The sequence below is a fragment of the Oncorhynchus kisutch genome, linkage group LG2, assembly GCF_002021735.2.
Source record: "Oncorhynchus kisutch isolate 150728-3 linkage group LG2, Okis_V2, whole genome shotgun sequence".
Lineage (NCBI taxonomy): Eukaryota > Metazoa > Chordata > Actinopteri > Salmoniformes > Salmonidae > Oncorhynchus > Oncorhynchus kisutch.
Window position 1 is genome coordinate 23742586 of NC_034175.2, and position 24601 is coordinate 23767186.

Sequence of the window (24601 nt, forward strand, 5' to 3'; positions counted from 1 at the left end):
AGGATGGCCTGGTGTCTAGAAGGGCAGCAAAGAAGCCACTTCTCTCCAGGAAAAACATCAGGGACAGACTGATATTCCGCAAAAAGTACAGGGATTGGACTGCTGAGGACTGGGGTAAAGTCATTTTCTCTGACGAATCCCCTTTCCGATTCTTCGGGGCATCCGGAAAAAAGCTTGTCCGGAGAAGACAAGGTGAGCGCTACCATCCCGCTACCATCCTGTGTCATGCCAAAGAATGGTACGAACACATCGTCCGAGAGCATCTTCTCCCAACCATCCAGGAACAGTTTGGTGATGAACAATACCATTTCCAGCATAACTGAGAACCTTGCCATAAGGTAAAAGTGATAACTAAGTGGCTTGGGGAACAAAACATCAATATTTTGGGTCCATGGCCAGGAAACTCCCCAGACCTTAATCCCATTGAGAACTTGTGGTCAATCCTCAAGAGGCGGGTGGACAAACAAAAACCCACAAATTCTGACAAACTCCAAGCATGGATTATGCTAGAATGGGCTGCCAACAGTCAGGATGTGGCCCAGAAGTGAATTGACAGCATGCCAGGGCGGATTGCAGACACACACACACACACACACACACACACACACACACACACACACACACACACACACACACAATTACGTCACACTGATGTATTTGACTGTCTTGTATTTTTCCCCATACAATGTGTGACAGCTACTTGTACAGCTGACAATATGTGGTTATGTTCTTTTTCACCCTTGCCTATCATCTCTCTCCTTCAATTAGAAACCTGTCCCACCTGTTCTCTCTCTCCTTCTCTTACTCTCTCGCTTGCTCTCTCTGACCCGTCCTCCTCCTGGCTGGTGGCTTGTCATGACTAGCCTGAAGTAGATGTTAATGTTTGACTAGAGGGAAGGAGGGCCCTGGCTAGCCATATATAGCTTTGCTTCTTGGGCACTGCACTCACTTTCTTTCAGTTCTCCTCCTGTAGCATATGAGGTGTCTGTCTGTCCTCTGAGGAGGAATTACCTAAAAGTCTAGAAGAGAGAATAAAGCTTTCCTAAGAAGTCATGGGTAAGTGCATTGTAACTGTGTTGTCCATTCAGTAGTGTTTACAAGGGTTTGGGGAATGTTTACAATGTCTGTCAATTAGTTACATTCAGGGCAATTGACAGGAACTCTAGCTTCGAAACTGTGTGGTCATTCCCAAATAATATTTGCGATTGGAGGGGATTTTAGTATACCAGATATGTAGGCCTGTTCATGTTTGTAGATTATACACCCTCTTTTTCAGAAAAGAGATAACAGAGATAATGATCTTGCGTCTTTATTATCCAGAAAGCAAAGAGGTAGTAAGTCTCTGGGTGTCCACAATACTTTTGTATTTGGTGTTGCAGGGTTTCTTCATAGCTACCATTGACATAAATGCCTAAAGACAGGTAAACAGGTTAGCACTAGTACTATCAGTGGGTAAGGTACATTTTTCATTATTTTCTTACTTGCAGGTTGGTTGTAGGCAATGGGTGTGTGTGGTACTGACATTTTGTTTGTATAGTCCTTGCCTAAAAACTACTTGAACATAAACTTTTTCACTATGCCAGGGCAAATTCCAAACTGTAATTTTTGGTATCCATTTTGCTGCCCCGGGCTGTACTGTAACCTTGCTTTACGTATGTGTTGTTCAAACACAAATATGCTACAGGAGACTGGTTTGGTTTACAAAGGCCTTGGTGTTTATTCAGAAAAAGTCAAGCTGAAATCTTTTAACAACATAACAATAGCTTTCCCCCCCCTATGATTTACTGCATGTTTCAAACACAATAATCTTGATGTTACCCTTTTCACACTATGCAGCCAAGCCGAGTCAAACAAGCTGGTTATTTACCATAGTTGCCAAAAAACATGCTAGAGAGAACAATGTGCAAGACCATATCCATGCCAGCACAGTACAGTTTGGATCAGCACAATAGTATGAAAAGTGTCCACGTTATCTCTCTTCCCCTCCTAATGTTTTTGAGTTACTAGACTATGGTGGTAACCTTCTAGATGTTGGGCCACATTACTTGTAATAACTGCAGTTCCTCAAGCGATATTGTTAGGTCTGTTTGAAAAGAGAATGAAACTTGCGACACCATATTCTCTTCTCCCTCTTCCTCCATTTGCGTGTCTCAGAGGTGCTGGTGCTGATGGACTTTGAGGGCATGATGGGAGATGAGATGACGGTGCAGGTGGGAGACGTGGTGACGAGTGTCACCAAGCCCAGCGAGGAGGGCTGGTTGGAGGGAGAACTGAGGGGCAAGAGGGGCATCTTCCCCGCTAACTTCGTCAAGGTACAGTATGTCCATAAAGAGTTTGCCTTCAGTCCCAGGATTAGGATGAATACCATCTCAATTCAGTCAACGAAGGAAGTCAAATTAAATGATATTCTGTCAAGGAACTGAAATTCCATTATTTCAGTTTACATCCTTCCTTGACTGATTTGAAATCAATTTGACTCCAACTCTGACCAGCCTATTGTTCGTGCATTTGTCGTGTGCAATCCATTGTCTAATACTTGACTCATTAGCTTTTTCCTTGTGTGTGTTTGTGTATTTTATTTCCCACACAGGAGGTGCCAGTGTATTTGATAGGTGACAGCCAGAGGGAACCAAGAAGCCTACGGAAATGTATGTATCACTCTCCAATGGCTTTAAACCTCCACTACCATAACGCTCTGCTTATTGTGTGTCCCATAACTTGGATCTGTAGCTTAAACTGTATCCAGATATGTTTCCGAGTCTGTCAAACACGAACCCTGTTTTGTACTGAAATGTGGAAGTGTTTTGGTTCGTGCTCATCGAGATACACGCACACTTTGTCAGCACGACAGGCTCAAACAAGTAATTAAAGGCCTTGTGTAGATATACAGCCTCGCCTACTAGCACCAAGCTTAAATATAATGTACAAGGAAGGAACAGATCAAAACCACAGTCTACTGTTACAGCACAGTCCCTTTGAGGGATTCAATTAGTTACAACACAAAGAAGCTTTGATTATTCTAGTCATGCTCTGAGTCTGGAGTCTACAAGTTATCATATTGAGACTTCTGTATTTGTTTACTTCTGAATTTCTCTACTGAATTTCTATTCATCATTAGTTTTAATTAGACTAATGATGTGGCTGGTACAATGCTTTCCTCATGCAGCAAGGATGATTAAGCAAACAAGGAAGTGTGAGGTGGCCTTTGCCTACAGTCCCTTGAATGAGGATGAGCTGGAGCTGGTTGTCGGGGAGACCATTGAGATCCTCAGAGAGGTACCGTGTTGCTTTTATCATTACTGACACTATCAATAGATGGGAAAACACTTGCAAACATACTAGAGAAGGAATCTCAAACAAATATCCCACAAGGCAATTTAACAAGGCCCTAGACCCAAATTAGTTTGAGACCCCTGCTATAGTGTATCAGTGTAAATTAGTTGTAGGTTCTTGGAGAGAGCATTAGCTGCTCTATTTCGAAAGATATGTTTATGTTTTTGCTTCATAATTGGAGTGTCATATCATATTTACTTTCTTTGCATAATCTCTCTAATAGCAAATGCATGAGCAACCACAAATCATTTATCTTGTTTGCCTAGCTAGATATGATACTAAAATATCACCCCTCCAAAAACTCAGATAACCATATTGTCGCACAGACATTTCAGCAATGCATATTCATTGTGATGTTTCCCCAAGATTATGCTGAGAAATCACATTTCCCGCACACATTCCAACTTCACTTTGAGGTGTGTACAGATGTAGAATCTTAATTTGAGCCAGTTTGCTACAGCAGGAAAATAATCCTGCAACAGTAACAGGAAATGATAGATATTATGTGGATCACAGGAGGTGGGTTGCACCTTAATTGGGGAGCACGGGCTCGTGGTAATGGTTTCACCATTCCAGACATTATTATGAGCCATCCTCCCCTCATATAGCCTCCACTGATGTGGATTATAATTCATGGACATTTCATAGGGGAATTTACAAACTTCTGAAACCTTTTTAAACCTCAAATACACAGTTTTTCATTTCCTGCATTGCAGGAAAGTTCTCCTGCAACAGGATGATCAATTGAAGATTCTACATCTGTAGACATTATGCTGACCAAACCTATTGTGAGAATTCCTATGCATGTGGATGATTGGTGAAATATGCTCTGCTACAATGTACTATTCTTACATTTCCGTTTCTCTTTCTTTTGACTTCTCTCTCTTTTACCTCTCTCTTGTAACACCTGACAGATTGAAGATGGGTGGTGGATGGGAATGAAAAGTGGTAAAGTGGGAGCGTTTCCATCAAACTTCACCAAAGAGATATTTGTCTCTCCAAAAGGTGGGATGGACACATTTTTCACATGGCCTTGTTCTGAGAGTGGACTTGAATCAATATATCCTTATAGAACTTCCTTCTCAATCTTTTTCAGATGTTAAGCATAACGAGAGCAAAACCAGACCCAAACTCTCAGATACAATGTTCAGTAAAGAGGTATGGAATGCAAGATAAATCAAAATACAATAAATATGGGACTTTTTCTCTCCTGAAAAACTAGTTGTGAGATGCCACTGATTAATTTAATACATTTGTCTTTTTGTTAAGACAAAGCTACCTCAGAGGACAAGTGTGAGGAACAAACCAAAAAATTGTAAGTTTCTATAGTTCTAATTCCTACTTTATGTAGGTCGTATAAATGAGTGCACTGCATTCTGAAATACATTTTAAATTGTCAAATAAAAGGCCCATCCTTGTACCACTCATCAAATTCATCCTCCTTGTGGGAGATACTTTTTGATACATTGAAGGAAACTGCAAAGCAATGTCTCCACTGAATATAGACATGTTCTGATGTACTACAACAACAGTGAGACCTCTGCTTGTGACAAGTGTTCTATTTTTGGACCAAACTACCACTTAGGCAGGTGTCCACAAAGAACAGACAGCCACATCATTGGCATGTGACAGTCAGTAATTCCTGCAGTTGACCAAATAGGCTATGTGGGTGTGGGCCCACAGAAACTCTGACAGTAACACTGGCTTGGTGTCACCGTTTAACGTGGAAAGAGATTAATGGTTCAAATAGGTTCAAGTCAATGCTTCACAGTTCATATCCTTCTCAGAAAAATATATGGATGTATGGACTGCTATTCTTCTTCGATTGGTTAGTCATGATCAGTGGTGTAAAGTACTTCAGCAAAAATACTTTAAAGTACTATTTAAGTCGTTTTTTGGGGTATCTGTACTTTACTATTGATATTTTTGACAACTTTTACTTCACTGCATTCCTAAAGAAAATAATGTACTTTTTACTCCATACATTTTCCCTGACAACCAAAAGTACTCGTTACATGTTGAATGCTCAGTAGGACAGGAAAATGGTCCAATTCACGCACTTATCAAGAGAACAAGTGGTCATCCCTACTGCCTCTGATCTGGCAAACTCACTAAACACAAATGCATTGTTTGTAAATGATGTCTGTTGGAGTGTACCCTGGCTATTTTAAAAACGGAGGTACATTTTAAAAACAAGACAATGGTGCCGTGTAGTTTGCTTTATATAAGGAATTTGAAATCATTTATACTTTTACGTTTGATACTTAAGTATAGTTAGAACCAAATACTTTTAGACTTTTACTCAAGTAGTATTTTACTTGGAGACTTTCACATTTACTTGAGTAACTTTCTTTTTTAGGTATACATACTTTTACGACATAATCTTAAAACCAACCTATTCCAGCCAAGCATTGCTTAGGTTCTCTTTATAACGCTCCCCTCTCTATTATGTCTACTCAGTGAAAGAATGTTGTCAAGTCATGTTCGACTACGCAGCCTTGACCGAGGACGAGTTGAATCTAAAGAAGGGAGACATTGTTACAATCATCACCAAGGTTTGGGTCTTTGTACTAATGTTGTCATACATGTTCCCCAATACAATATACTGTACCTTCATGACTTTATGCCCTTTGGGGCCAAAATCAAGAATATAATGCTCCAGTTTTGGACTAGAATAAACCTGGTTATACAATTTCATCAATATTTTTTTCTCCTCTTCAACCAGACAAGCCTGTTATGTGACTTGTGAGCAATTCCGTGAAAATATGTGCCACAATACACTAGATGACAAAGCATGCACAATTACATAAGTAGGGAAACCATCCCAAAATCTGATGGTATAAATTATATTCCAAATTACAGTGGTGTAAAGTAACTACATTAAGTAAAAATACTTTGAAGTACTACTTAAGTGGTTTTTTGGGGTATCTGTACTTTACTTTACTATTTATATTTTTTAACAACTATTACTTTTACTCCACTACATTCCTAAAGAAAATATGTAATTTTTTACTCCCATACATTTTCATTGACACCCAAAAGTACTTAGGAACAGTGGGTTAACTGCCTGTTCAGGGGCAGAACGACAGATTTGTACCTTGTCAGCTTGGGGATTTGAACATGAAACCTTTCGGTTACTAGTCCAACACTCTAACCACTAGGCTAGATTCTTCAAAGTAGCCACCGTTCGCCTTGATGACAACTTTGCACACTCTTGGCATTCTCTCAACCAGCTTCATGAGGTAGTCACCTGGAATGAATTTCAATTAACAGGTGTGCCTTGTTAAAAGTTCATTTGTGGAATATCTTTCCTTCTTAATGTGTTTGAGCCAATCAGTTGTGTTGTGACAAGTAGGGGTGGTAAACAGAAGATAGCCTACATATTACGGCAAGGAGAAACGACAGTCCATCATTACACTTTTTTGGTTCCTACATGAGTCCATATGTGTTATTTCATAGTTTTGATGTCGTCACTATTATTCTACATTGTAGAAAATAGTAAAAAAAAAAAGAAAAACCCTTGAATGAGTAGGTGTGTCCAAACATTTGACTGGCACTGTTTAAATAAAAGAGAGAATTGTGCCGTCTGGTTTGCTTAAAATAAGGAATTTGATGTCTAGCATTTACTTTCACTTTTTATTTTTACTCAAATATTTCAATTGAATACTTTTTCCAAAAACTGTACTTAAGTATATTCAAAACCAAATACCTTTAGACTTTTACTCAAGTAGTATTTTACTGGGTGACCTTTACTGTCATTTTATATTAAGGTATCTTTACTTTTACTCAAGTATGCTATTTGAGTACTTTTTTCCACCACTGCTAAATTACAAGTGGAAAAGGGAAGTTTATGATAACTTTGAAGATCAAATAATAGTGTCTACTGTGGGCAATGACCATGCTTCCCCTGACCCTCTGTTAACCTCTCAGATGTTCAGATTACTTGTCGTTTTATGATCTGTGTGTAGTTCTTTGAGTTGCTCTTTACACAATCTCTTCTTCTGAAGGAAACAGAGGACGAGGGCTGGTGGGAGGGAGAGATGAACGGACGCAGAGGTTTTTTCCCGGACAATTTCGTCATGGTGATACCAACGATCGACGGTCTCCAAGTGAGTTAGAGCAGGGAATGAGGGAAACATTCCCAGGGATAGTCTCGCTGTAGCCCTTTGAATGGGAATTTCCCCCACACATTCCAGGGGGGTTTAGCCATTACATTACACTGACCTAAGCAGCTATGACACCAACCAGTAATGAACATGAGCTATTTATTAGACCGCAACAGGTCAATAAAAACAAATCCCTTTATCTACAGTTGGCTAACAAAAAAATACATTCTCAGTCAAGTTTTTCTTATATTTTTTATATAACCTTTGTTTAACTAGACAAGTCAGTTAAGAACAAATTCTTATTTACAATGACAGCAGGTTAACTGCCTTGTTCAGGGGCAGAACAACAGATTTTGACCTTGTCAACTCAGGGATTAATCTAGCCACCTTGCGGTTACTGGCCAAATGCTCTATCCACTAGGCTACCTGTCAACCTTTACATAATTAACTTATAAAGGTTTCTGACTCAAAGATCTCTTCAACATCTGCAGTTTAGGAGTCACTGACTTTACATTTCCGTCTGTGGAAAAAGTGTGTTAGTTTATTTTGAATTGTATTACTTTTATATATACATATTTTTTAAAATAAAACAATAAAATACTATACGAATGGCCGCTCACGTCAATAGGTGCTCTAATCAGTGGGTGTGTGTTGCAGCAAATATGCAGCAAAGAGAGACTGAGCCAACCTGTTGTGTTTTCCGTTGCTTTTCCTACAGTCTGGAAGCACCAGCCAACCACCTGCGCGCCGTGGCACGGAAAGACGCTCAGGTAAATACAGCAACTTCCTGTTTTAACAGAGAGACCAGTGCCACAGCATATACTGTTACACCAGTTAGTCCATGACACCAATATGACAGTACAGAATGTCTTGTGATTTAGATGCTGACGATGGAGCTTATGAGGTGTAACATAATAACTGGTGCAACAAAATATACTGTGACACTCATAGAGATCCTATTAGTATTAGTGTGTTATTATTTTAATTCCTAATTCTATGGTGACACCAATCTGTGACACACCGATATGACAACATAGATTGTCTTGTGATTTAGAGATGCTAATGGGAGCTGTTGTTGGCTACGGTTGCTACTGTTTTCATCTACGGTGGTGCGTGTTCAGTCTGGCACGGTGTTCATGTTTTAGGGTGTGTGAGGTTGTTGCTTTAGCAGCTGAATATGAGATTTTGTGTGGTCCAAATTGCTTCCTGAATATTTCAAAATCAAGGTCTTTGCATTTTACAGATACTGTTCTTGTGGATGGAAAACAGACATTAACATAGACAAGTCACAAAAAAAATGTAATACTCCGCATGAGTGAGTCTGGCGACCCTAAGGGTCAAATGAGCTTTTAAAATTGAGTGACAACGGCACATCCACTCTGCCTGTCTGTCTGTCGGCTGTCTGTAACTGAACTACAATTAGGTTTTTATTAGCAAACCAGGCCACAGACACACAGACATTTCCTCAGTCCAGGCTACATAGGCAAATCTTATGTAAGTGAAAATCTACCTAAAGAGCAATATAACACAGGAAAGCCCCAGAATACTACAACAGGTTAGATGTAGTTTGTAGTTTATATGATGTAAATGGAAGCTCCCAATCATCCCTATTTCAGACGCTCGTTTTTACTGCCTCTCAATTATCTATAGCTATGCATCATACAATTAAGTTGGGTAGCATAAATGATTGTTCATTGTTGAAGTTTCAAAGCTGTTTCAATTTGACCTCTCTTGACCTGCTATCTATGTGGTGTATCTCGAAGACACAGTTCCCTTTTGAGTTTTTATGACCGTATGTTGTTCAATGAAGGAATAGACCCACTGGGCACACCACGTCATTTCAATGTGGATAATACGTTGTCAGTGCCGTTCAAAATTATGAACAGATTATTACAGCAATTGTGAGGATCTCCACAGACCTGCGACAACCTATGCAAGCTATCTATAACATAAGAAGAAATGTACAGTTTCAGTAACCTCACAGCGACCAACCATGGTTGTGTTAATCATTTTAAGGATGAATGTTACATTAGTTTGTAAGATAGACTTAACTTTTACTGTATTACAAAAGGTAATATTGAATTGTGCTTGGTTGATATAAAGAGAGAATCGTGCCGTCTGGTTTGCTTAAAATAAGGAATTTGATGTCTAGCATTTACTTTCACTTTTTACTTTTACTCAAATATGACAATTGAATACTTTTTCCACCACTGAACTTACGTTACATTCAAAACCAGATACTTTTAGACTTTTACTCAAGTAGTATTTTACTGGGTGACTTTCACTTTTACTTGAGTCATTTTCTATTAAGGTACCTTTAGTACTTTTTCCACCACTGCATTGTAGAATAATAGTGGAGATATCAAAACTATGAAATAACACATATAGAATCATGTAGTAACCCAAAAAGTGTTCAACAAATCAAAATATATATATTCTTCAAAGTAGCCACCCTTTGCCTTGATAACAGTCTCTCTGTTGGTGTGACTAGCTTCATGAGGCAGTCACTTGGAATGCATTTCAATTAGAAGGTGTGACTTGTTAAAAGTTCATTTGTGGAATTTCTTTCCTTCTTAATGTGTTTGAGCCAATCAATTGTGTTGTGATAAAGTAGGGGTGGTATACAGAAGATAGCCCTATTTGGTAAAAGACCAAGTCCATATCATGGCAAGAACTGCTCAAATAAGCACAAAGAAATGACAGTCCATCATTACTTTAAGACATGAAGGTCAGTCAATCCATAACATTTCAAGAACTTTGAACATTTCTTCAAGTGCAGTCGCAAAAACCATCAAGCGCTATGATGAAACTGGCTCTCATGAGGACCGCCACAGGAAAGGAAGACCCAGAGTTACCTCTGCTGCAGAGGATATGTTGATTAGAGTTACCAGCCTCAAATAAATGCCCAAATAAATGCTTCACAGAGTTCAAGTAACAGACACATCTCAACATCAACTGTTCATAGTAGAAGGTGTGAATCAGGCCTTCATGGTTGAATTGCTGCAAAGAATCCACTACTAAAGGACACCAATAATAAGAAGAGACTTGCTTGGGCCAAAAAACACGATCAATGGACATTAGACCGGTGGAAATCTGTCCTTTAGTCTGATGAGTCAAAATGTGCGATTTTTGGTTCCAACCGCCGTGTCTTTGTTAAACGCAGAGTAGGTGAACGGATGATCTCCGCATGTGTGGTTCCCACCGTGAAGAATGGAGGAGGAAGTGTGATGGTGTGGGGGTGCTTTGCTGGTGACAATGTCTGTGATTTATTTAGAATTCAAGGCGCACTTAACCAGCATGTCTACCACAGCATTCTGCAGCGATACACCATCCCATCTGGTTTGCACTTAGTGGGGCTATCATTTGTTTTTCAAGGGGACAGTGACCCAACACACACCTCCAGGCTGTGTATGGGCTATTTGACCAAGAAGGAGAGTGATGGAGTGCTGCATCAGATGACCTAGCCTCCACAATCACCCGACCTCAACCAAGTTGAGATGGTTTGGGATGAGTTGGACCGCAGAGTGAAGGAAATCGGTGAACAAGTGCTCAGAATATGTGGGAACTCCTTCAAGACTGTTAGAAAAGCATACCTCATTAAGCTGTTTGAGAGAATGCCAAGAGAATGTCATCGAGGCAAAGGGTGGCTACTTCGAAGAATCTAAAATCAAAAATATATTTTTTGGTTACTACATGATTCCATATGTTTTATTTCATAGTTTTGATGTCTTCAGTATTATTATACAATGTAGAAAGTAGTACAAATAAAGAAAAACCCTTGAATGAGAAGGAGTGTCCAAACTTTTGACTGGTGCTGTAAGCAGGACTTGGTTAAAACCCTGGACGGGAGATCAAAGCTATACGTGAGTTATCCAGTAGGAGGTGCTGCCTAGCCTAATGATCTGGCATTGTTTTAAAGTTACAAATTCAACTTATTTTATGCTGAGATTTGGTGATGACATAATCCTGTGGTTGTAATTTCACCCTCAAAACAACAGTTTACGAGGATTACTTTTGTCAAATCCAATGTCGTTTCCATGTAGATTCCGTGTCACAATACGCTGACAAATGAGATTGAAACAACATTGATTCAACCAGTTAGTTCCCAGTGGGGAGGGACATACAGCTTGTGACACATGTTTTGCCTTAAACAGTAAAGAGGATGTGAGAGTCCAATCTTGAGACTGTCAGTGCCACACATAGCAGGATGTGGTGCACAGGCAGGTTTTATCTGAGGGCACGAGATCTTGTTTCAAACACACACTTCTGCTGAAGGTGCACATTGTGTTTATGACGCTAACTGTTAGTTAGCTGTTAGGCTGGATTGTTTCCTCCCAGCTTTAAATAAATGAAGCCTTTCTAATTGAATACGAAGGGTACACAACATTAAGATGCAATATTTCAATCACGTCATTTATTTTTAATGATACAATCAGAGCACAAATACTCAAAGGAAGCTTGTTATTGCTACATGGCCCCTTTGACATTTTGAGGCGCTCACTCTCGCTGAACATTCACAAACGTTCATATCTGGTGTGCATGAGTTTGTGTTCAAACATTAAGAGGCCTAACAGTCATTTGGAGATAATATCATCCCAACTCAAAACAATCTCAGCCAGAGTCAAGCCTCTGCACTTGAGTCCCTGCACCCCACCCCATCGCTCCCACTACTCCATTGGCGTCTAGTGTCACTGGGGGGTTGCAGATATGTCACAGGAAGTCCTACACCATGATGGAGAGGGGGGTGTAATACAGTACGTCACATGACCTGGCTGAGATGCCTTGGAGGAAGCCAGGGGGTGGGGGACCGTAGAGAGCTCTGTCTGTCACAGTGGCTTTTCACAAGTGGCCCAAGCAGCAACTCTGCAACAACTTTAGTGCTTCACATTGGTGGAAGGGCTTGGTCAGGGAGTTTTACGTGTGTTTTGAAGAAGGTAGGCTCTATTCTCATTGATTTGCTACTGGTACTCTTAGTCTGTGGAATTCATCATCACCAGTCACTTTGGTGGTTTATTGTCTTACATGTCAGCATGACACTCAGCATGTTCTTCCTCTGTATCTTGAGAGATGTGCTAAAAGCTATAATGCAGATTCATGTTGTTATTGACTTAGCTGTTTTGTGGTCAGTTCCCTTAACTGCACTCTAGTTGATCATTTCTCGTTTTTATTAAACACTATAATTGCTTGGTTAACCCTTAATGGTAATTGAGAGGCAGAATATTGTGCTTTGTCAAAAGACAATCCCATAAGTGTATTATACATACTGTAGCTGTTCACACTTGAGGGATCTCCTTTATGATAAATAAGTTATTTCCACCCTCAAGCCAAGGCCTTCTCAAGGGAGACTCATGGGAACAGTAACTACAGTATTTTGGATTCTGTAGGATTCTATTGGACACAGCTGTGACCTAGCCTGCTCCTATGACATGCAGCATCTTGGCTTCCCATGCCACTATACTGGTTGGAATTTCTTCAAACTCAAATGGAAGAAAATGAACAATGTTTCTGCCCTACATGAATATTCATTTGCATTTCAATTAAATTATGTTAAATTCATTTTTGCAGAGAATGATTAACCCCGGAGGTCTGGGTCTTGATGCTGTTGTACACTCACCCCGTTCTCATGGCAAAGAGAACAACACACCAGTGGCAAGATAGATAGCTGTGGCCGTGTATAATATGGTGTGAATTCTGTGCTCTAATGTTCTTTTAGTCAAGGCAGAGGGTTCAGCGATGGAGAAGAGCAGCCTTGCAAAAGGTAAGATACAGCATGTTGATACTGTTCAATTAAAGAACAGTTTCACTGTATTTGCAGTCTCATTTAACCAGATGTTATATTACATTATACTTCAAAATACAGAGGAGATGATGCTTCACAATTGCAAAGAGGTGTGTGTTGTTAATAAGTACTTACGAGTACCGTTTGCTTACTACCAGCAATGCTTAAATGTGCACATGTGCATACAGATGAGAAACCAGAGACTAAAGACCTGAGAAGCAACCCTCCAACCAAAGTCAAGCTCCCTGCTCCAAGTAGACCTGCACTACCACCTCCAGTGAAGCACAAGCCTCAGAAGTTCGGTTGTAGCAAGTGAGTGACTCTAGAACATCCATTTTTTGTCTCAGTCAACACCAACCATTTGGGTAGAGTACGGAGGTATAGTAGTGCCAACATAAATGCAATCTTAATCCAATGTTGACACTAATATCACTCCATAGTATCAAATATGAACATTAATAGTGAGACTTGTAAAATAAGGATTTCTTCATGAAGCATCGCTTTCAGACTTTTCTACGGATCAGAATGGACAAATAGGGCACTCATATGGAAGCCTTAGTAGTTATATATTTTCAAAAGCCAAATGATAAGAAAGCAAAAGGTCTCTGTCAAGACAGGAACTGTTTGTTCTCTTTAAACTGGCAAGGAAGGAGAGTGTGGAGGAGAGTTTTGGTTGGTGCCTAGGTTACTATAGCACATAGTCTTCATGTCTTGAAGCTGAATTTCCAGGATTCCCAAACCTTGAGCGGTGCACTGGAAACTCTGGGATGAGTCCGTGTGGGCCTAAACAGACGAGAGCAGCCCATTTCCTTCTTCCTGAACAAACACACACGACTGGGAAAACAAAAAGGGCCGTCTTTACCAAGGGGAAATTGACAAATAAAAAGACTTTCGGATTGTTCTTTCTAAATAAACTGTCACACGTTGGAGGCAATGCAATGAAAGTGTGGCCTTGGCTAAAAGCATATTGCTTATTTGTCAAATTAATTTGAGATTATACTTGCAAAGGTCAAACAAGTTTGTATATTTTATTAAAAGCTATGGACGTCTTTTGGTTTGTTCTAGTGAGGGTGTGGACGATGAAAGGAGAAGTCTTAATGCTTGGCTAAACATAAACTCACTGAGGTTTCAATATGCAGTGCATCAGCACCTGCCTCTAAGACCTTGCAAGAGGAAACAGGATACCACTGTTCCCACACTGTACCACAGCAATTGTCATCCACTGATAATCTCAACAGTAGAAAATGAAGCATCTCTTTCAGTTCTCTCTCTACATCAGAGCAATTTGGGTCAAGTTAACCTTATGAATCAACCAGTGTAGGCCTGAAAGAATGAATGTTTAACTTCTCTGAAATAATTTTTTCTCCCATTAGAGCCAATGGCGATCTCCCTCCCCTTTCACCAAAATGTACAGAGGAGAGCAACTTGGACCAGTTTGACAGAGTGGAGGTGTCCCCTGAGAAACTGAGTCACCCCACAGCCAACAGAGCCAAACCCCCACAGAGACGACCCCCATCTGCCCTCATCACCGGTCCACAGGTATGGCAACAATATACCATACTGTATTATTATCAATATTATTATGGTACAGAATGCACCTCTGTACAGTGTACATATTATGACATACTAGGAACAGAAGCATTTCGCTAAACCCACAATAATATTTACTAAATATGTGTATACGACCAATAAATTGGTATTTGATTTGATTTAGGACAGATCGCATATTAGGACAGAGTCACACATCCATTGACGTTGTCAGAGTCACTTTGAGTTAGTATCGTTGTCATATGTGTGGACACACCACACAGTTATGTTTCCTTCTGAGACCACAGGGAGACAATGACACATGACACATGACACATCACATGACAGTAGACCCACAACCCCTAGGTTATCATAGCGATGATGATACAATCCCTGATTTGTCTAGTGTCATGACGCCACCAGTCTATATCTGCCCAAAGGTGCACGTTGTACTCCACATCCCCTCTGAAACCACAGGGGGGCAGTGTGGCCCAACACTCATCATGCAGCGACATTATGAACCGACAACCCCAGGTTAACATAAAGATGATGATACATTCTCGGGTTAGTCTGATGTCATTTTCTAATGTCAAGCCACAAGTACATATCTGCCTAGAGGAATCACTGTCAACACAGTCATAGGGGCATATCAGTGGAGAATAGTGGCCCTTGTTAGATTTCATTCCTCCAGAGTTTCCCTGAAGACTGTTTGTTCGTGTGACGTGGCCCATCTGGCCCACTAAGTCTTTACTCACCCGCCCAGAGAGAGAGAGATGGCCTGTTCATAAGTGGCTTGACAAGTTGCATGCCATGAAGGGTTAGTGAGGCCATGATGTGAGGAATGACTCTTAAAAAGGAATCGTCATTAAGGTCATGGTTGTTGTTCTAACCCTAGGCTCTGAGTGGCAGGGACCAGACAGATGCAGAAAAATCGCCTAAACTGCTGAAGGTTTGCAAAATTGACTTTGATTCCATATTCATGAATACTCTATCATCATGTTAGGCCTTGTTGGCAAGTACGTAGAACACAAAATTAACATCACGTCAATGTATCTCTCTCAAAGTATCAATTAGCCACAAAGTAACAACTGACTTTAAATAAGATTACTGAGATTTAATAGATTTAATATAAAAGTGTTTGAATCCTATACCTGTCAAACCTTGCCTAAACATTGAGATACCTTGCCTAAACATTGCAGGTTGCAGAAAGTCATTCACCACCATCCAAGCCTGAACATCCTCCCAAGAATCCGGTAGTCTCCGGTAATCCGCTAATCTCCAGGCTAGTGCTACCCAAGGCTATAGTGGAGGCTAGGGCAGCCCAGGAGGAGAAGCCTTGTCTGGACAGCCTACAAGCTGAGGTCAGGGCACTGAAGATTGCTCTGGAGCTGCTGCAAAACAGACACGAGTAAGTAGTATTACCCATTTATTCAGACTTCTAGATAACCAGGGGAAAAACTTGAGGAATCAGGTACATTAACCCATTTGTTCAGTTGTTCCACCAAGCTATTTTCAACTATTTTGATAAAAGGCATAATCTACCTCACACTCAAACTATTAGTGAAGGTGCTGGAGGCAAAATGTAAAACTAGAAAGACAGGAAAAAGTCCCTGCACACATCCAGTCAGATCTCTCCTAGCCTGGTTAAACCAGACTGAATGCTGGACTCACCATTGTTGAAACACTTCAGTATGTGTTAACCAGGCTACATTTCTCCTACCAAAAATGTAAACCATTCCTTCATTTTCTGACTCTTCTTTGACCTCTTAGTGCATCTATTGATATATATATATGTATATGTATATGTATATGTGTTCTTTCCTTCTAGACAAGACATACAGGAACTGAAAGAGGGACTGAGAGACGAGAGAAACAAACATGTGGCTCTGCAGGTACGTGGAATATTTACAGTGAGCTCCAACAGTATTGGGACAGTGACACATTTTTAGTTGTTTTGGCTCTGTAATCCAGCAATTTAAATTTTAAACAATACCATGACTATGAGGTTAAAATGCAAACTGTCAAATATTGCACAAATATCTCACAAATAGTATACCCCCAGAACATGCTAACCTCCCCTGTTATTGTAATACATAGTGAGAGGCTAGCGTGTCTTGTTTTGAGCATGCAGTGGAACATACAATGTTTGGAGCATAAACACAAGCTTTTGATTTAGCTGAATATTAACACAATGTTTCCCCTGTGCAGGAGGAGGTACATGGTCTTAGGACTAAACCTTCATCCTAACTGACACCATGACCGGGCAGTACATCTAAGTAAGGCTCTGCTATGTCATTCCCTTGAACACAAACTTGAAAGGGAATTCAAATGTTCCTGACGTTGGAGTGCAAGAGGGGATGGAAAGGATGCATATCTGCTTCCTCTGCAGACATACCAGCTGAGGCTACATTAAGGCCTGGAATCAATCCGTATCCCTGAAGTATCGTGGAAGATCCCCTTTATAGCTTGATAAAAACATTTGAAGGCAATGTTCCCGCATTTGCATTTACGGTAAACACTGCATTGGAAATTACCTTTGAAGGGATACTTTGGGATTTTGGAAAGTCTACTTCCCCTGTTTCAGATGAACCCGTGGATTTTCATGTCCCTGCGTGCAGTCAGAAGGAATTTTCTAACTAGCGTAAGCGCAATTTCTAACTAGCGTTGGTGCAATGACCTGAAGTATCTACTACCATGCTAGTAGACACCATAGACTTCCAGCCATTGCTAGTTAGCATAGTTTGCATTGGCTCGCAAAACTACCTCTATCCTTGAGTTTATCTGACTCTGGGGAAATACACAAAGGTCTTCATTGTCAAAATCACGAAGTTTAACTTCACATTTTAACACGGACCTTCCGCGATACTTTTGCGATAACGATTGAATCCAGCCCTAGATTGTGGTCAGCCATTTTGTTTGAGGGCATTCTGGACTTTATTGGCAAGGGACCAAGTGAATCGACCAAAATGCTTTGTGTACATCGACCAAAATACTTTGTAGCCGGGATTCAACTCAAGGTGGGTTATAGCGTAGTGCACAATACAACTGACAATGTGTCTTTTAAGGGACATTTCCCCAACGTTTACATGGTAAATGCTGCACACGTTGGACCAAGCCTAAATCACTTTTAAAAGTATGTTATAGTGTGGCGTGCTTTAACACGCCTTGCATTGAATCCTGGCCTCTGGGTAGAAAATTTGTTTTATTTTATATTGATGATATTGTACATTTCATTGAAAGAACAACATCACCCAACAATACAGAGGACTGGTTTTATTTTTCTCTGAAAGCATATTTCTTATTTTTTGGGGTATGTTTGGGAATATTTTGAAGCATAGTGTTTGGGGAACATGAGTCAACTGAACAAACTACTTGTATATTTTGTGCGAACTGCCATTGTATATAAGAGTAACTATTTTGTGCCTTTTTAAAAATATTAAATATTACTTGTCCAAAATACTCCAGTGATTTAGCAAGCAATATTTTGCAACTAGTCTGCAATGCTGCATGTGTCCATTGGGAGGCACTTTTGTATTACTGTTGTTAATTCAGTGCTGCATTGTGGTTGACTTTCAGTCTACAAAAACAAAACTATATTAGTTAATTCTGTATAAATGTACCCTTTTCTCATTTTTGGATATGTCTTTTAGAATAGGTGCTAAAGTGAATCTAATTAAAACCTTGAAAATACAAACACACTGAAATGAAGTGATCCACAGTGAAGCATGTCGGTATTATACTTTTGCAGCTGGATAAAAGAGGCTGCGTCAGTCACACCAGAACATTAACTTACAGCACACTGAAACTGAAAACAAGTTGACTTATCACAATTAACAACAATAGAGGATGAAGGAAGAAAAACAACAAGAGATTTACTGTCGGCTATTTGATGAGATTTGATGATCAGTATTTGTTGTTTAGGGCTTTGGCTTCTCTTGAGTGAGCCCTATAGATCTGTTTCCATCTCAGCATTGGCGACATGCTTCTGGCATGGCCCGGGAAGTCTGTGAGCTGGAAAGCACATCTGGAGAGCACCTGGAACACATTACAGAGAGTGGGCTTCTGAAACTGCCATGGGAACAAACTATTTTTAAAAATGGCATTGAATACGCCTGATGGAGTGCATATTCCCTCTCGGGCTAAAACGGCTAGTGTAACGTGAAATAAACTATAGTAAATAGGGATTGTTGGTACGGCAGTATTTTCATAATGTATTTCACATAAGGCCAATTGAAAGTGATCCTTCACCCGTATGAACCTGCAAAGACAACTGAAAACGGTACTTCATAAAACATATTTGATAGGTCATTAATCATAACTGTTAACAGTACAGGCATTTCCATGAAACACATCAATTTTGCAACTTCATGAAACTCCATAATCAACCAAAGAGACAATAGACAGCCTTTTCATTAGTCCAGAGCAATCTTTTTTTTAGAGGGAAACAGTTGCAAGAGGAGGAGGGATTTGAGGAGGAGGGATTTGAGAGAAGAGAAATGGTATGGCAAGAGGCACAGAGCCAGAAATAAGATACGGAGGAGGTTCAAAGGTAAACTAAAATTAGCCATAATAAAAAAGGGTCTGATACGGACAGAAAGAGAAGTTTTACCTCGTTTCTGTGAAAGGGAAATGATGGATGAGTAAGAGGGCACGAGCTTAAGCGGGTTAACTTCCAGGAAATGACAACAAAGCCCGTTTTTAAAATGTGTCAATATGTTCATAAGGAGACACAAGTCACAAACAGTACGGTTGTCACTGGTGACTGACATATCATTTAAAAGACATGGGCCCATTTTGAATGCCTTTATCAATCATTCCTTCCTCATATACTGTAGGTTCAAAACTTTAGTGACACAGCACATTTAAAAATATACAGTTGAAATCTACAATAGTGGATGGAAATGTGAACACACATAACCTAAGATGTTATTATTTCATAGAATGATACATTGTAAAAAAGAAAAAAAAAGACAATGTTATTAGCATGTCACATCTATACTGAACAAAAATATAAACGCAACATGTAATGTGTTGTTCCCATGATTCATAATCAGAAATAAAAGATCCCTGAAATGTTCCAAACACACAAAAAGCTTACAGTTGAAGTCGGAAGTTTACATACACCTTAGCCAAATACATTTAAACTCAGTTTTTCACAATTTCTGACATTTAATTCTAGTAAAAATTCCCTGTCTTAGGTCAGTTAGGATCACCACTTTATTTTAAGAATGTGAAATGTCAGAATAATAGTAGAGAGAATGATTTATTTCAGCTTTAATTTCTTTCATCACATTCTTAGTGGGAAAGAAGTTTACATACACTCAATTAGTATTTGGTAGCATTGCCTTTGAGTTGTTTAACTTGGGTCAAACGTTTCGGGTAGCCTTCCACAAGCTTCACAAATTAAGTTGGGTGAATTTTGGCCCATTCCTCCTCACATAGCTGGTGTAACTGAGTCAGGTTTGTAGGCCTCCTTGCACGCACATGCTTTTTCAGTTCTGCCCACAAATCTTCTATAGGCTTGAGGTCAGGGCTTTGTGATGTCCACTCCAATACCTTGACTTTGTTGTCCTTAAGCCATCCTTAAGTCCATTTGGAAGACCCACTTGCGACCAAGCTTTAACTTCCTGACTGATGTCTTGAGATGTTGCTTCAATATATCCACATAATTGTCCTCTTTCCTCATGATGCCATCTATTTTGTGAAGTGCACCAGTCCCTCCTGCAGCAAAGCATCCCCCCAACATGATGCTGCCACCCCCGTGCTTCACGGTTGGGATGGTGTTCTTCGGCTTGCAAGCACCCCCCTTTTTCCTCCAAACATAACGATGGTCATTATGGCCAAACAGTTCTATTTTTGTTTCATCAGACCAGAGGACATTTCTCCAAAAAGTATGATCTCTGTCCCCATGTGCAGTTGCAAACCGTAGTCTGGCTTTTTTATGGCGGTTTTGGAGCAGTGGCTTCTTTCTTGCTGAGCATCCTTTCAGGTTATTAAGTAGATGTCTTAACTGACTTGACAAAACTATAGTTTGTTAACAAGAAATTTGTGGAGTGGTTGAAAAACTAGTTTTAATGACTCCAACCTAAGTGTATGTAAACTTCCGACTTCAACTGTATGTCAAACAGAAAACAAACTGGATGGACATCAGAAATAGATGGGAGAGGTTGAGGGTTGAAGTAGAACAGGACTAAAAACAAACAAAATATAAGTATTGTAAAATAGATTGTGTCTGTAAAATGTATGTATAATGTATGGAGTATGCATAAGCTGGAAGTAGAAGCCTAAGTTCGCTAAGGGTTAGCGAAAAAATAATACAGGAAAATACATTTGATAAATATGTGTATACTGTATCTATATGGTATATATGTACGTTTGGACATACTCATTCAAGGGTTTTTCTTATTTAAAAAAAAAACTATTTTCTACATGTAGAATGATAGTGAAGACATCAAAACTATAACATAACACAAATGGAATCATGAAGTAACCAAAATAGTGTTAAACAAATCAAAATATATTTTATATTTGAGATTCTTCAAAGCAGCCACCCTTTGCTTTGATGACCCTTGAATGAGTATCTGTGTCCAAATTGATTTATTTAATTTTATTTAACTAGGCAAGTCAGTTAAGAACAAATTCTTATTTAATAAGAAATTGTGGGTTAACTGCTTTGTTCAGGGGCAGAACGGCAGATTTGACCTTGTCAGATCGGGGATTTGATCTAGCAACCTTTCGGTTACTGGCCCAATGCTCTAACCACTAGGTTACCTGACACCCCAAACTGGTAGTATTTTATTTATTTTTATTTCACCTTTATTTAACCAGGTAGGCTGGTAGAGATAAAGAAAAGCAGTTCTACACATACAATAACACAGAGTTACACATGGAATAAACAAACATACAATCAATAATACAGTAGAAATATATATATACAGCATGTGCAAATGAGGTAGGATAAGAGAGGTAAGGCAATAAATAGACCACGGTGGCAAAGTAATTTAAACATAGCAATTAAACACTTGAATGGTAGGATGTGCAGAAGATGAATGTGCAAGTAGAGATACTGGGATGCAAAGGAGCAAGATAAATACATAAATACAGTATGGGGGTGAGGTAGATTGGATGGGCTAGTTTACAGATGAGCTATGTACAGGTGCAGTGATCTGTGAGCTGCTCTGACAGCTGGGGCTTAAAGCTAGTGAGGGAGGTAAGAGTCTCCAGCTTTACTGATTTTTGCAGTTCGTTCCAGTCATTGGCAGCAGAGAACTGGAAGGAGAGGCGGCCAAAGGAAGAACTGGCTTTGGGGTGACCAGTGAGATATACCTGCTGGAGCGCATGCTACGGGTGGGTGCTGCTATGGTGACCAGTGAGCTGAGATATGGCGGGGTTTTACCTAGCAGAGACTTGTAGATGACCTGGAGCCAGTGGGTTTGGCGACGAGTATGAAGCGAGAGCCAGCCAACGAGAGCGTACAGGTCCCAGTGGTGGGTAGTATATGGGGCTTTGGTGACAAAACGGATGGCACTGTGATAGTCTGCATCCAAATTGTTGAGTAGAGTGTTGGAGGCTATTTTGTAAATGACATCGTCGAAGTCGAGGATCGGTAGGATGGTCAGTTTTACGAGGGTATGTTTGGCAGCATGAGTGAAGGATGTTTTGTTGCGAAATAGGAAGTAGATTCTAGATTTAATTTTGGATTGGAGATGTTTAATGTGAGTCTGGAGGGGAGTTCTAGCCAGGCACCTAGGTATTTGTAGTTGTCCACATATTCTAAGTCCGAACCGTCCAGAGTAGTGATGCTGGACGGGTGTAGAGTATGTTTATATGTATATATGTACAGTATTCAGATCCCTTGACTTTTTCCACATTTTTTCTAGGTTACAGCTTTATTCTAAAATGTATTAAAAAAAAATTAAAAAAATTTTTTCCATCAAACTACACACAACACTCCATAATGGCAAAGCAAAAACAGGTTTTTAGAAATGTTTGCTAATTAAAAAATAGAAATATCACATTTACATAAGTATTCAGGCCTTTTACTCAGTTCTTTGTTGAAGCACCTTTGGCAGCAATTACAGCCTTGAGTCTTTTTTGTTATGGCGCTACATGCTTGTCACACCTATATTTGGGGAGTTTCTCCCATTCTTCTCTGCAGATCCTCTCAAGCTCCGTCAGGTTGGATGGGGAGCGTTGCTGCACAGCTATTTTCAGGTCTCTCCAGAGATCGGAGTCCAGGCTCTGGCTGGGCCACTCAAGGACATTCAGAGACTTGTCCTTAAGTGTTGTCTTGGCTGTGTGCTTAGGATCATTGTCCTGTTGGAAGGTGAACCTTCTGGCCACTCTACCGTAAAGACCTGATTGTTGGGGTGCTGCAGAGATGGTTGTCCTTCTGGAAGTTTCTCCCATCTCCACAGAGGAACTCTGGAGCCCTGTCAGAGTGACCATCGGGTTCTTTTTCACCTCCCTAACTATGGCCCTTCTCCCTCAATTGATCAGTTTGGCCAGGCAGCCAGCTCTAGGAAGAGTCTTGGTGGTTCCTTACTTCTTCCATTTAACAATGATGGAGGCCATTATGTTCTTGGGGACCTTCAATGCTGCAGATATTTTTGGTACCCTTCCCCAGATCTATGTCTCGACACAATCCTGTCTCGGAGCTCTACAGCAATTCCTTCGACCTCGTTGCTTGGTTTTTGCTCTAACATACACTGTCAACTGTGTGACCTTACATAGACAGGCCTTTCCAAATCATGTTCAATCAATTTAATTTATCACAGGTGGACTCCAATCAAATTGTAGAAACATCTCAAGGATGATCAATGGAAACAGGATGCACCTGAGCTCAATTTCGAGTCTCATAGCAAAGGGTCTGAATACTTGTGTAAATATTTTTTTTTAAATTTTTTGTTTTTATACATTTGCAAAAAAACAACTTGTTTTTGCTTCGTCATTATGGGGTATTGTGTGTAGATTGCTGAGGGTTCTTTAGAATAAGGCTGTAACGCAACAAATGTGGAAAAGGTCAAGGGCTCTATACACTATATATGGGGGAATGGAAATGATGCAGACAATTATATTGGTGCAAGCTACAAAACTTCCGTCCTATCTTCCTTGAAGTAATCACAGATCTGACTTGGTTGCATTGGTGAAACTAATAGGGTGGTAACCTTGCTTCCACCTATCCAATCACTTATAAATCTGTGCTTACCTCCAGGAAATGAGGAAGGAAGGATGCATTCCAAAATGATTCAAACAGGGCCATGGTTTGTTTTTCCAATGAAACAATTGAACTCCAGAGATGTATGGTTTGTGACATTTTGATTTGATTCTCAATTGCAAATGTGCCTATTATGCTAGTCTATAGAATCATCTGTGGGTCGGTGAACAACATGAAGGGGTTTTAACCAGTTACATTCTTTTTGAGGTGGTGTTTTCCGAAATCAGTCACTGAACCACAAATTACAGTTAACCCTTTCTACAATGTTCAGATCCTCTCAGTGGGCGAGTCAGACACCTTTCCCACTCAGTGTTGTGGTTTTCTGTGTGGCCCATCCTAATTGGAGTTTCCTCATCTTAACATTTTGGAACTAATCTGTCTCATTCATTGATTTTTTTTTCTTTCATGTGTTTTTCTTCACAGTTGTATAATCAGTATTAGTCAAACCCAGCAAACAGTTAACGTTGCTACATTAATGGAGAAAACGTTATAGCTATGTCATGGGAACATCCCTGGGAACCTCTATCAAATGTTGCGGTCACGGCTGATTTCCTCCTCTTCGTCTAAAGATGAGGTGTAGCAGGGATCGGACCAAAACGCAGCATGTTAAGTGTCCATAGTTGTTTTTAATGAAATAAA

General features: G+C 40.0%; 1 protein-coding gene across 1 annotated transcript; it reads left to right on the top strand.

Moving 5' to 3' along the window:
* The first annotated feature begins 926 nt into the window (after positions 1 to 926).
* LOC109910003 (CD2-associated protein-like) lies at positions 927 to 18204 on the top strand. The gene is made up of 17 exons (XM_020509149.2): positions 927 to 1056; positions 2155 to 2312; positions 2591 to 2648; positions 3167 to 3276; positions 4248 to 4338; positions 4430 to 4491; positions 4603 to 4648; positions 5794 to 5888; positions 7341 to 7442; positions 8158 to 8209; positions 13153 to 13197; positions 13407 to 13530; positions 14592 to 14757; positions 15641 to 15694; positions 15945 to 16153; positions 16574 to 16637; positions 16954 to 18204. The coding sequence occupies exons 1-17, from the start codon at positions 1053 to 1055 to the stop codon at positions 16990 to 16992; spliced, it is 1479 nt and encodes a 492-aa protein (XP_020364738.1). The 5' UTR covers positions 927 to 1052; the 3' UTR covers positions 16993 to 18204.
* Positions 18205 to 24601: the final 6397 nt, after the last annotated feature.

Coding starts and splice junctions, on each gene's coding strand:
- LOC109910003 (XM_020509149.2), top strand. Junction 13,198..13,406: donor GAAGAGCAGCCTTGCAAAAG/GTAAGATACAGC, acceptor ATGTGCATACAG/ATGAGAAACCAGAGACTAAA. Junction 13,531..14,591: donor CAGAAGTTCGGTTGTAGCAA/GTGAGTGACTCT, acceptor TTCTCCCATTAG/AGCCAATGGCGATCTCCCTC.